The sequence below is a fragment of the Hemitrygon akajei genome, chromosome 26 (genome assembly GCF_048418815.1).
Source record: "Hemitrygon akajei chromosome 26, sHemAka1.3, whole genome shotgun sequence".
Classification (NCBI taxonomy): domain Eukaryota; kingdom Metazoa; phylum Chordata; class Chondrichthyes; order Myliobatiformes; family Dasyatidae; genus Hemitrygon; species Hemitrygon akajei.
Window position 1 is genome coordinate 31,443,941 of NC_133149.1, and position 13,611 is coordinate 31,457,551.

Sequence of the window (13,611 nt, forward strand, 5' to 3'; positions counted from 1 at the left end):
ATGTAGAAAGAGAAAAATTACCAGTTATTCCTTGCAAATTTTCCTCCTACATTATTATTGGCAAGTTAGAACTTCAATACATTTGCTCAGAAGTGAATTTATTAGTATAAAAATTATTTTTATAAAACTACTGATACATTCCTTACTGTTTTTGATTCTCCCCACATTTTTTGAAATTAGTTTCTTTTCAGCTTTTATATATGATCCAATTTCCTGTAATTATAAATATTTTGTTTTTTTTGTTTTTAAATATATATACTTAAGTATTCTCCCAAGCCTCAACAGCTCTTATCTGTAAATCTGAGTATCCACATGAGTAAAGATTGGGCAAGTGGAGGTAAGGGGTAGATTTAATCCCTCAACTGTGAGTGTGTTTACATTGGCAGTATGAGGTGTCGTGTAAATCTGTAGAGAGAAATTTTACCCCATCCAGTTTCAGATTCAATTCAGAGACAAATTGTAATATAAAATACATTAATCACTCATTAAAGAGCAAAGTTGAGTTGCAGGTTTTTAATTTAATCCTAAATATACAAGTTTCTCAGGGTTTTGAAACTTGCCAGTGCACCCATGGCAAAAAGTAGGGAGTTGAGAATAGACATTGCTCTCCCGTGTGATTCTGTTAAAGAATGTTCTCTCCCCCACCCCATTCCCACAAAAAGGTTGTACTGGATCTTGATAAACGTTGGAATTTTGAAAGGACAATTAACTTTGTTACTTATTTCTGGTTCTTCCCACTTGCTTACTGCAGTTTACATTGCTTGTTGAGCAATACTATGGAACCTTGGACTTGAGGAAAAGTAGCAGACTGTTCCTGAACCACTAATGCTTGCTGTTGCACTGCTGTGGTTTAACAAAGCCAAAGTCTGCATACAACTTACACAAATAGAAAATCAGCTCAGGACCAGGAATTGGAGTGGGATGGGAGAATCCGTAGTTAGAATCTTGCTGGGAGTGGGCCAGCAGTCAGTGAAAATTTAAGAGCATGGGGTTTATGAAAGGATCAGGGTAAAAAGTCTTACAGATATTGCTGGGAGGCTTCAGTGATGTGGAGATGCAGGGTTGAGTGAGGGAGATACGTGGATCACCACACATTGATGAAACAGGTCAGGGTGCCTCAGATTTGGAAAATGGAGATGTTTGAAGTTCAAATTAGTCTGGTAAATTGAGGCACAAGGGTGTAGCTAAGTTCTGCACAAATAAGACTTGTTGTCCCGCCATTTTCGAGGAATCTCAGGAGATCCATATCCACGATTCCCTGGAACTGATTCAGGTTTGCAAGGGTGGCTGACAGCAGGAAATACCCAGTACGATATCTGAACTATCATTGTGACTCAAATAATAAATAAACAATCTGAATCTGAAATGATACAGTTCTATACTATTTCAGGTAAAATTCATCATTATACAATCTAATTTCTGGGCTATGTTTTCATAGTGAGCAAACAGACTGTACTGCCATTGCTGAAGTGTTGTAACATCAACTAGACAGTCAGCCAAACTCCATTCAAAAATGACATGAGAGTCAGGGAAAAGCCTCCCAGCTCCTTGGTTTTATTTCAGACTCGATGGCATGACAGAGTGAGTAAGGAGTGAAACTGAAAAACAACAAAATACAGTGCCATCACCTCGCTGTTCCATTCACACAAGTAAATATACACATGCAAATATTATAACATTCCAACAAGTAAATTCTACAGGTAAATAGTATACATAAACTATTAGCATCTACACATTTGTAGGTTAGTGTCTAATAAACTCAAAAATAACATTCTATTTCAGTAAAATCTTATTGATACTTTTAGCTTAACTTCTAAGCAATATAACATCAACTTACAAGCAATTCCTCTGCCTGGGCAACAACAGGATAGTTTTAGATAGAAACTTCTTTTGCTCCAAACATAAACCTTTGGCCTCCTTGCAGCCAATGTCCTTTTCTACTTACAACTTCCTGGCTGTTCAGGAAGTGACCTCATACAGCTTAGAATCTGCTCATTAAAATAAAAGCTGAATGTGCATAATCACATAGAAAATCATAAATGAGTTGCCCAAGGGCAGAACATAGACATTATGAATGCAGCACTTGTGTAAAATGCCTATGTGAGTTGATGTATTAAGTGTTTACTATTCATTCTCCAACATGTAGCTGCCATGGCTTCAACAAAGAAAGAGACTCAAATCATTTTTTAGGACATTCAGCTGATGTGAATTATGACAACTCCATCTCCACCCCTGCCCACCTTGGGGTGGCACAGTAGTGCAGTGGTTAGCACAACACTTTTCGGTACAAGTGACCCAGGTTCAATTCCACTGCTGTCTGTAAAGAGTTTGTATATTCTCCCTGTGACCATGTGAGATTCCTCTGGGTGCTTCGATTTCCTCCCACAGTCCAAAGACTTACTGGTTGGTAGATTAATTGGTCATTGTAAATTGTCTCATGATTAGGTGAGGGATAAATCAGGAGTCTTCTGGGTAACATGGCTTGAAGGGCCTGTATCTCAATAAATAAATAAAATAAATTATTCACACAAAATATGTGGGTCCTCCTATTAGAGTGACAGGAGAGGCCCCACCTCTTTCATTTGCCTTCTGGTCTTGTACTGAGCACTTCTTGGAGGGCATTGTAATGCTGAATAGTCAGGGTTGAGATGTCTGTCATCCTATTAGCTGAATCAAATGTTGCTGTGATGATTGTACGCTCTAATATCAATTGTTTGGTGACAATAAAGTATTACATGTGGTAGAATTTGCAAGCTCTAGGTGAAAACCCAAATGTAATTGCTGGGTTGTAACACTTACTGCTTCAAGCGGATGGCTACTCATTTCCTGGACAAGCACAAAATTTCTAGACTAATGGGACAAAATCTCAGACGAAGGGATCATCCATTTAGAGCTGAGATGGATCTAATTTTCTCTTTTGTAGAGAGTGTCATAACGCTTTGGCATTATTTTATTTAGCTATACAGCACAGAACGGGCCCTTCTAGCCCTTCAAGCCACACTGCCCTAGCAACCCCAATTTAACCGTAGCCTAATCTGGGGACAATTTACAATGACCAATTAACCTGTCTTTGGACTGTAGGAGGAAACCAGAGCATCTGGAGAAAATACACGCATTTCAGACAGGAAGCCTGGCCCTGGCTAAGTTGTCCAGCAAATAGCCAGCCAACTAGCCACATTTTATTTTACCCCAACAGTTTTAGGGCTTCATTAGATAAAAATTGACTCCAAACATGTTTCAGTCGATCAGCTGTCAATATATTTGACCTGTTTATACAATTGAACCAAAGACATTGATTCCTTGGTTGGTTTTATTTAACACTGCTTTAGGTTCTTTCTCAGTTGTGTTGCTTAGACCATGAGCACTGGAAAACCAATTATCTGGTCAATCCTGTCTATACCTGTGCTACTCTCTAGCAAATACAGTAATGATGCAATACAGAGCATCAGCCCGTGGGCTCTTTGTAATTTGTTTTCCAAACAGTGAGCTTCAGAACTCAATTAAGCAACTTTGCATTGAAAATGAGGCTTCATTTAACAGAAAAAAGAGTCCCATTAGAAGTCATACATCACCTCGTATCCAGTTACTGGGCATTATTTAAGAGATAAGGTCTAAATAGTAGAACTATCATCAACTTAAAATGTTACCTGTTCCTTTCTCTATGATGCCCAATCTGTTGAGAATTTTCTGTATTTATTGCAAATTATTTTACACATTCCTCTGGTTTTGCATTGGGAATTATTTCTAAAGAAATTTTCCAATAATTCTAATTTTCTAACACAAATCTCTGGTTGAGTAACCTCATTTCTCTTTTTCCATTGAGGACTTTGATTGAGACTTACAGGATCAGATGTATTATACCCTTTACTTAGTCTGTTAAATATATATAGGTACATATTACACACACACACACACACGTATATATCTACAAACGTACAAAGGGGTGGATTACAAAAATAACAAGAATCTTTCATGAATCCAATTCACTTGATCATTACTTCTCAAATGGATTTACTTCTGTGAATGTCTGGAGTAACATTTTAATCTTTTGAAACCAGTGTAAAAACTATAACATTTTAGTGCGACTGTGTACTGTGTATTACATATGATCTAGATAGGATTTAAAACAGTGCAAAAAGAATGAGGCAAGGTTGACATCAAAATTACAGGTTTTGTATCATTTACTCATGCAGAAGGATAAAATTATAATTAGAGAATGGCAAAGGGATTAAAGTGCAAGATTGAAGGATGGAAACAAGCCTTTATAATTAGATACAGTGGAAACTCAATGGGTGAATTGCATAGGTTTTAGTAAAGAACAATCTGTTTAAGGCCATAAGACCATAAGATATAGGAGCAGAATTAGGCCATTTGGCCCATAGAGTCTGCTCCGCCATTTCATCATGGCAGATCCAATTTGCCTCTCATCCCCAATATCTTGCCTTCTCCCCATATCCCTTCATGCCCTGACCAATCAAGAATATATCAACCTCTGCCTTAAATATACAAAAAGACTTGGCTTCCACAGATTCACAACTCTCCAGCTAAAGAAATTGCTTCTCTGTTCTAAAAGGATGCCCCTCTCTCCTTTGACTCTCTCACCATAGGAAACATCCTCTCTATCAAGACCATTCACCATTTACTAGGTTTCAATGAGATCACCCCTCATTCTTCTGAATTCTAGTGAATACACGCCCAGAGCCAATTAATAAATCAAGTTTAGAAATCAACTACAGTGATATTTAATTCCTTGAAGAATTGAATACCATTAAACAAGATGAGAAAATTCTGTTAATATTTAGCTGATGGTAGCATGTCGTGTCAGAATTTAATTTGAAACTTTTACTTATAAACTACTTACCATTGTGATGCTAGGCACTACAATATCAACATATTCCACCCTAGAACCAGAAACAAAATGCTGGAAGAACTCAGTATCTATGGAAGCAAAAGAAACAAGTTTCAGGTAAAGAGCCTGTGTCAGGACTGAGGAGGAAAGATTGCCATTATACAGCAATACAAGAGAGGGATAGTGAAGAAGTTGGTAGGTGATAGGTGGAACCAAATGGGACAGTTTAGGGGCAGATGGAACCAGATGGACATGGAGGGAATGGGAAAGGTGAACTGATAGAGATGAAAGCATAGTGGACAGTTGAAGAACACAAGATCTTAGGTTACCTTAAATTCAGAAAATTCCCAGCAGAAAATGGGATGCTGTTCTTCCAATTTACCTTTGGCCTCTCCATAGCAACCCTCCCCATCCAGTCTTCACCTACCAGCTCCTCCCTCATTTTCCTTTCAGAACTGATGGAGGGTGTTGACCTGAAATGTCAACCTGCTGAGTTCTTCTAGCACCCTGTTTATGTTCTAGATTCCAGCATCTGTAGTCTTGTCTTCATACTACTGCTCCATCTTACAAATCGATGATGCAGGTTTCTTGCAGAGATATGCCCAGCTGAGTATAGGTGAACCAGCTCTGGGACATCTAGAGTCCTGGTATCATTCTGTTAATGGTGAAGATGGCCTCAGGCCATTTACACACATACTATAGAAAAGAATGTAAAATGACAATAGGAAAATCAAGCTGTCTACCTACAGTTCTGGAGAACAGGACCTTCCTAGAGAGAACCCACTAGATTAAAACTGAGAAAAGTATAGCAAAATGAGAACAAATTTAAAGGATGTAGACCTCTGGCTAGGGTAGATGAGATTCCAAAGTATTATGGGTGGACTTGTGCAGGGGAGTCAGATTTCCCTTGTTCACATCCATCATGTATGTTTTAATATGAGATTAAGACTAGCATTATTTGTCACATGTACATTGAAATATACAGTGAAAAGTGCCATTTTGCATCAATAACCAACACAGTCAGATGACTGCGCTGGGGCAGCCTGCAAGTGTCGACACACTTCCAGTACCGACACCTCAATAAACCTAACTGTATGTCTTTGGAACGTGGGAGGAAACTGGAACATCCAGAGGAACTCCACGCAATCTCAGGGAGAACGGACAAAATTCTAACAGACAATAGCGGGATTCAAACTCTGGCGATTTCTGGTGCTGCAAAGCAATTGCGCTAAATGCTAAAATATTATTGACGATAACAATGCATGGGTTGAGTTTGCCATGGCATCAAAATTATCCATCAAATGCTTCTGACAAAATAAGGATGCTAACTGATTACTGAAATGAGAAAATTTAATTACTGTTTGTTTAAATGCATTTTTTCCATTGCTAATGTGGTGGTAACATACTTGACTACTGAAGAAATATTTAAATAGTTGAAGTAATTACAATATTTTAACTTTTATTTGAACATTTTAAGTGAACCATTTCCATTTTTCCTCTAAAATTACTAATTCAAAAATATATGTAATACATAGCGCAAAAATTATGATGGTAAAAGTGACACAACAGTGTGGTGCATTAAGATTGTTGAATTCAGACTGGATTTATGAAACACCATCAGTCAAAAGCAAGCAGAATGTGATTTCCTATATAGCCTTCTGTCAATGATGAGAAGATGCTTTCTTGAGGTGAATTTAGACTGATTTCTGCTTCTTTCTCTTATAGTACATAGTTGCCATTTAGTCTGTGTTGAAGTTCCTTCAGATACTGAAGCCCTACATGGAACTAATATGAAACTCACTTGCATTTCCTGTGTGAAGAGAGAAGAAGTAAATACAGACACTATGGTTGAATGGACCTACATCAACAGTGATGGAGAAGAGATTTCAGTATGTGTCTACTTAAAAATATAAAATGCAGAAGTTAAATACTTCATTCACCAATTAAAACAGTTGTCTGTTAAATGTGCAGATTGATATTTATAGATAAACAATGGCCTAATGTAAAGATTCTGTTAACATTGCTTATGTTAAACTTTTGAAAGGGTTTTCTTAAAAATTGCAGTAAACACAATAATATCAGGCTACAGTATTGAAGACATGCCATTTCTTATTGATTTTTTCCACATTAACAAATAAATCAAGTCTGATTAGTCATTAGATTAATAAATTAATGTGGTCAATTTCAGAATGCTAACCAACAACATAGAAAATTATAAATGTCTTTTAGTGTATACATATCAGTATTCTATAACATTTGTAAATCATGCTTTTAGTCACTTTTCTTGCTTTAGAATAGACTGATTTACTTTTTTATTAAAACTAGATGCTATTGCTTTAACAAACTAAATAGATAAAACTCTGAAACAGACATGGCCTCATTATTGGTCCATTAAAAAGAGTCTGCTATGAAAATTCAGGGCTTCACACCAAATTGCCATTGTCAACATTATCTATGCAATCCTTATAACAAAATATTTCTAATATTAAAGTAAGTAAATTACTTACACATTTTAAATATGAAAGTCTTGGTGGAGGGGTGGAGATACGTCTCTACCAAAGGAGGTGTAAGGTGCTCCTTCCCTCCCCTAGCCTGCAACTCACCTTTGGACAAGTTGTAGCACCTACTTAGCCCCCCCCCCACCCCCGATCATGGTCCACATGAAGCCATGGGAGCAGCTGATGGATGGTTGTACGAGCAGCTGGTGCACATCACAAGTCCTGTTTATGTGACTACTGATGCCAGGCAATCTCCGAAGAGTATTGATAATGGCTGGGGTCACTCGTCTTGTAAAGACACTGCCCAGAAGAAGGCAAAGACAAACCACTTCTGAAGAAAAAACTGCAAAGAACAATCATGGTCATGGAAAGACAATGACCCCCCCACGTCATACGACACGGCACATAGCAAATAAATTATACTCAGCTGAAACAAACAATTATGCATTGTCTGGAGGAATGCAATCTCCACCTGTAATATAAAACTAAAATAGAAGATTTTTATATCACATTGTTATTGTATAATATTCTTAGTAATAATTTTTATCAACTGAACCAAATTAATGGGAGGAATATTTTGCTGTTTAGTAGGAAGCACAACTTATGTAATTGGATAATTATCCAATGTTTTTATTGGGTACATAGAATTGAGGAGTGCAGGTAATTCTGAACCTATTTTAAATCAGACATATCATAACTTTCAGAAAACTAAGTTACAAAAAATGTGCAAATATTTTTCCAGAAGGTAAAGAAGAAGAAGAAAAACACTTTTTAAAATAACCATTCGGTTTTAAACAGATTCCTCTGATGGTGGATGAGGACCCAGTCAAGCCCCTACTGTCTGGAATTTCTACCCAAACTTCATCTTCCTGCCTATAATTCTTTCTTTAAGGTGCAAATTTTACAGAGCATCTGACTGAGCTTATGGTCATCTGCCCTAACATCTCATGTGACTTGTTTTCTTTTGTTAATCTTCCTGTGAAACATATTGGATGGCTTGTGTTAAAGGTAGTGTTTAAATACAGGGCATTATTATTAAAGATTAATTTTCAGCTCAAGATTCCATAGCAGGACTGAGGGGGGATCAAGGAAGAGTGACAGTATATAGCAGCCTCTGTCCCCATCCTCTTCTCAATCTCATTGTTCCATTCTGTCGTCATCCCCTCCCCATCTGCTTCCACCTACCAGCCCCTATCCCTCCCTTGGACTGCTAATATACTGGGTTCCCTTTCAGTTCTGTGTGGGGTTCTGAACAAAATGTCAACTTTTTTTTCTGCAGATGATGTTTGACCCACTAGGTTTTTTTAGTATTCTGTTTTTGTTCATACAGACACATTTTGTTATTAAAAACTAAAGTAAAACTAGACCTGCCATTAATATGAAATAAAAACAAAATGCTGGAATACTCTCAGGAACTGTGGAGAGAGAAACAAAGTTAATATTTTATTAAACAACAGCACACACAAAATGCTGGTAGAACACAGCAGGCCAGGCAGCATCGATAGGGAGAAGCGCTGTCGACGTTTCAGGCCGAGACTAGTCCGGACGAAGGGTCTCGGCCCGAAACGTTGACAGCGCTTCTCCCTATAGATGCTGCCTGGCCTGCTGTGTTCTACCAGCATTTTGTGTGTGCTGTTGTTTGAATTTCCAGCATCTGCAGATTTCCTCGTGTTTGCTCTTAATATTTTATTTATGACTTTTAATTCAGAATTTTATCTTATCTTTTTTTAAGCATTAAACATGCAGTCTAATGGCTGCTGCATGCTGAACTTTGCTTTCAAAACTAATGAAAATGAATTTGAAGCAATATGAAGTCATACCATATTGCACATTTCACTGCTACTGACTGATGGGGAAATTTCCAAAATCTCTAGAACTGGGCAGAAATAGGTGACCAAGGATTCTAACCTCTGGTTGGAAAAGTGGGATGAAGATAAGATGAAGGAAATGTTCAAATATGTTGTCTGCATTGTCAATCAAAAAGAATTATTTTTTAAAAATGTTTGCATAATCAAATGGAGAAAGATCCCCAAATACAATTTAATTGATAAGTACACTTATTATCAAAGTATGAATGCAGTATATAGCCCTGAGATTTGTCTTCCCACAGACTACCATGAAACAAAGAAAACTATGGAGTTCGTTCAAAGAAAAACATCAAACCCTCAACGCGCAAAAAAAGAACAAATCGCGCAAATGGCAAAATAAAACGAGCAAAAAATGCAGAATATAAAACAGCAAACCACAAGTCATTGAAACAGACCAGGAATGTTTAGTTTCAGCTCAGTTCAATCTAATGCTGTATCATTTGTTGACTGTAGGCCACAGAACCAGTCCGCCCAGATCAAAATCGCACAAAATAGCAACAAAAAAAGCAGCTAGAAACCAGAAACACATCATAACATGAACTACAAAGTCTAATCACAAACGGCGTTAATTAAACCTTGCCCAAGACTCAAGACTCCAACACCATGCTCCAGCAGCAACAAGTGAGAGACAGAGAGAGACCGATCCAACACAGGCACTTTCCTCCAGGAGCAGTGAGCAAAAGCGAGTGATACACCGGTCACTTGCGGGCAGATAGCGCTGAACACATGCTTATCCTCATTTATTTCAATCTGCCTCGATACTTTAAGCTGCAAGATCGGCAAGAAATGGAGTTGATCACCGGCTCGCTCACCATCAGGCTGCATACTTCACTTGAAATCTCACCGAACCCCCTCAGAGACAGCAAAGTGCCAGATCGCTCAATCAGCCTGAAAACATATCATCAAAATGTAAATCACAGGTTCCAGTAGCAGAATCATATTTGAAATAAGTATTATTAGTGAACGAAGTAAAAAAAGTAATTTTGCGAATTGTCTGAAGGACACCACCTTTGGTTGCGTTCAAAATGTATTTCTACTACATTTTACTGAACATATTTTTAATTGACACCTATAATATAATTCACCTGTTTCTGTATACATTGCACAATGAGTAAATAATACTACTTGTGTGTGGAGTTTGTGCCCAACATAAGATGCTTATGCTTACCATTGTATAATCAATATTAGAATGAAATACTCCCTGGCTAATTATGGTGCTGATTAAATATTTAGTCTCCATGTATGCTGGATCAATTTACTGGCAAGTCAAGGCAGAATTAAAGAGGTAGTATTTTCGTCTCACCAGATTCATCCCATCAAGTTTTAGGTGGAATCCTGTTTCAAATGAAATGATACTTTCCTCACATTTCCATGCCTAACCTCCAACTACTAGATGTTATTACAGACATGGATGTGCATTAACAACACAAGGACAACTGTACCATTAGGTTTTGCTTCTAAGCTTAATCTTAAATGGCTTTAATTTATCCATTATGTGGGGAATCTAGCAATGTCTAGTGGTTCTTATTTCTCCATTTCCATTTTCAGGAATATTTAGCCTTTAGATATATTTTTATTAAATAGTTAGAGTTTGTACCATTTCCTGGTGAAAGCACTTCAGTTGCTTTGCAATTAAGTAGTCTATCTCAGTATACAGATATCTCAGTCCATACAGATCCCAGAAAGGTTCTGCATTTAATGGGAGGTTTGTGGTCAATTGGTATGTCTCATTGGGGTGAAAGCTTTAGTTTCAGAATTGATCTCAGTATTCCAATGCTAAGTAAAGAAGAAAAAATAATATACAGCCCACAACTGAAGGGTACACCACTTGGAAGGAACATGTTGGTGATGACAATGTCAGGGTTAGCTTGGATTCACCGCTAGGGTCTAACACTCCATGAAAATTCATGCTTAAGGTGTCAAAAAGTTACATTCATTTGCTTCTCAGCAAAGTTTAGTGTGTCAAGTGCAAGATATTGGGGGATAAATTGACATATAAAGTTGACATTTTAGCAATTAATCAATGATAAAATCTGTGTCTTTGTGACAGATTTATGAGTACAACGGAGAGCCACGAGAGCTAAAAGGACCTTATCAGGGCAGAATTCTGTGGAATGGAAGCAAAGATCTGCAAGATGTATCCATAACCATAGTGAATGTTACACTTAACGACAGCGGTTTGTACCGGTGCACGATCAAACGTTATTTCAATTATGAAATGCACAGACCTTCTGTCACAGATGTGAAAGAGGTTCAGCTAACAGTACATGAAGATGGTGAGGAGATTAAGTTCTGTGTGCTGAGAATTTCAGTATTTAGTTCCCTGCACTGATGATCAATACTGTTCAACTTCTGAAAGGTACCGACATTTTGAACATTCCTTCACGGATAAGGGTGTTGCAGTATACTCCACAAACCCATACTGGCTTAAAGGCTGCAATTGAATTAATAAATAGATAATGCTACTCATAGATAATGGTATTCACATACAGGTTAACATTCTATTTTCATGACATAAGATATACCTAGTAATTCATAGCCAGTCTAATTCCGGCTAATTTCAGTTTAGGAGGCAGCTGGCTATTGGACTCCTGTGGGGCAAGGAAAAACAAAAATAAAACAGGATCCTTTAGATCACAGCCTAGAGATTCAAACTGTGTTCCATGGGAAAACCTCCTGACATATTGTCCAAGCATATAAAGAACCTCTTTTGCAGAAGAGCAATGTCAATGAGTGGTTCTTGAACAGGAACAGCACCCTCAGGAGAAGAGGCAAAAGCATAGAATGAAAATCTTAACTAAGAATGTGATGATGCAACTGCAGTTTATCCGGTTAGAAAAGCAAGTGTTATATGGCAAAAGGGAAAAGCTTACACTTAATCTTTCATTGGATTATAGCAATTATAACCAAATGAAGTGAATTATTTTTATTGTCCATATTCTATTACAGAATACACATAAATTCAATTTCTAACTAGAAAATACTGAACAAATAGCTTACTGTTAATTTAAGTAAATTATTTATTGCCATTTGAACTTTAATTCAATGTTCTTACGCATCATTTTGAAATGTTTTATTATGTAATGTTAACACACATCCAATTGACAGACAGTTTTAAAAATGTAGATGCAAAACACAATTTATTAATATTTTGGCATTTTAAAGGAAAAACTGAAAAAATGACAGTTACAGGATACTAATAATGAGTGAAGTTTTTTAGAAGTCAGCAAACAACGATACAGTAAATAATAATCAGAACAAATGTTATGACGACGAGGCAAGTGCCAAAGGAACATTACCTCACAAGACAGCTCTATGCAAACTACATTATCCAAGTGTACTTGAATTTAATATATTTAATAGATGGTTTGATTCCCTTTTCAAGGCAGAAGCTTTCAACATCCAAGGTCTTTGAACACTGCAAAATGTACGTTAATGATACTAAACATGGGACAAATGAGAGAACAAAATCATCCCCAACATGATTTAAGAGAGTTCAGCAATTGTGGGCTATATTTGGCTCCAATAATAACATGACGTAAGGAAAAGTCATTACTGAAGATTGAGAAGTGTTTTCATAAACATTCAAGTAAAATTGATTAGGCTGTACAGTACATATAGGATTAAATAGACAGCAAAAATTTTTTTTAAATAGTAGTATTTATGGATGTTATTCTGGAGAAATGAGAATCCATGCACAAAAGAATACTTTTTCAGAGCCAGAGCAGTTGTTCAGCATTAATTGTATTTCATCACACCATTAATAATTACTTGCAACTAATTAAGCAAGATTCAAACTTTAAGTGACTTTCACATTGAGATTTCTGAATGGAAAACAGACATTTATACCAATATATTGATGCTAGGTTTGCGACTGTACCATCTTAACAGTTTGCGGATGATACCAAGATTGGGTGGAAGGCTATTAAAGCTCGTGGCATGATTTTGACCAGTTGGAAAATGGGCGGAAAAAATGGCAGATGGAACTTAATGCAAGCAAGCGTAAGGTGTTGCAGTTTAGAATGACAAACCAGCAGAAGACCTGCAGAGTGAATGGTAGGGCAATGGAACCAGGGAACACAAGTCCATAATTCCTTGAAAATAGTATCATAGGCATTCATAAAGAAAGCTTTTAGCACATTGATCTTCATAAACCAGAGCATTGAGTACTGGAGTTTGGATGTTAGGAAGCTTTACAAGACGTTGTGAGAACAGACTTAAGAGTATTGTGTGCAGTTCTGGTCACCTACCTAGGGAAAAGAGAATCAATAAGTTTGAGAGTGTGCAAAGAAAATTTATGACAACGTTGCCGGGAATTGAGGGCCTGAGTTATAGGGAAAAGTTAAAGAGGTTAGAACTTTGTTCTCTGGAGTGCAGGAGAATGAGCAGCAGTGGT

General features: G+C 37.1%; 1 protein-coding gene across 7 annotated transcripts in view; it reads left to right on the forward strand.

The window, feature by feature from the left end:
• The window catches only part of scn3b (sodium channel, voltage-gated, type III, beta), a 44,113-nt gene that overhangs the window by 15,235 nt on the left and 15,267 nt on the right, over positions 1–13,611 (forward strand). For 4 of the 7 annotated variants that reach the window (XM_073029787.1, XM_073029781.1, XM_073029783.1 and 1 more), the window contains 2 exons: positions 6,575–6,738; positions 11,266–11,491. In XM_073029787.1, the coding sequence (XP_072885888.1) occupies positions 6,640–6,738; positions 11,266–11,491 (325 nt within the window). In that variant the 5' untranslated portion in view covers positions 6,575–6,639. Of the gene's footprint in view, positions 1–6,574; positions 6,739–11,265; positions 11,492–12,600; positions 13,260–13,611 lie in introns of those variants that run through there. The other 3 variants (XM_073029784.1, XM_073029785.1, XM_073029786.1) reach the window with 3 other exon arrangements.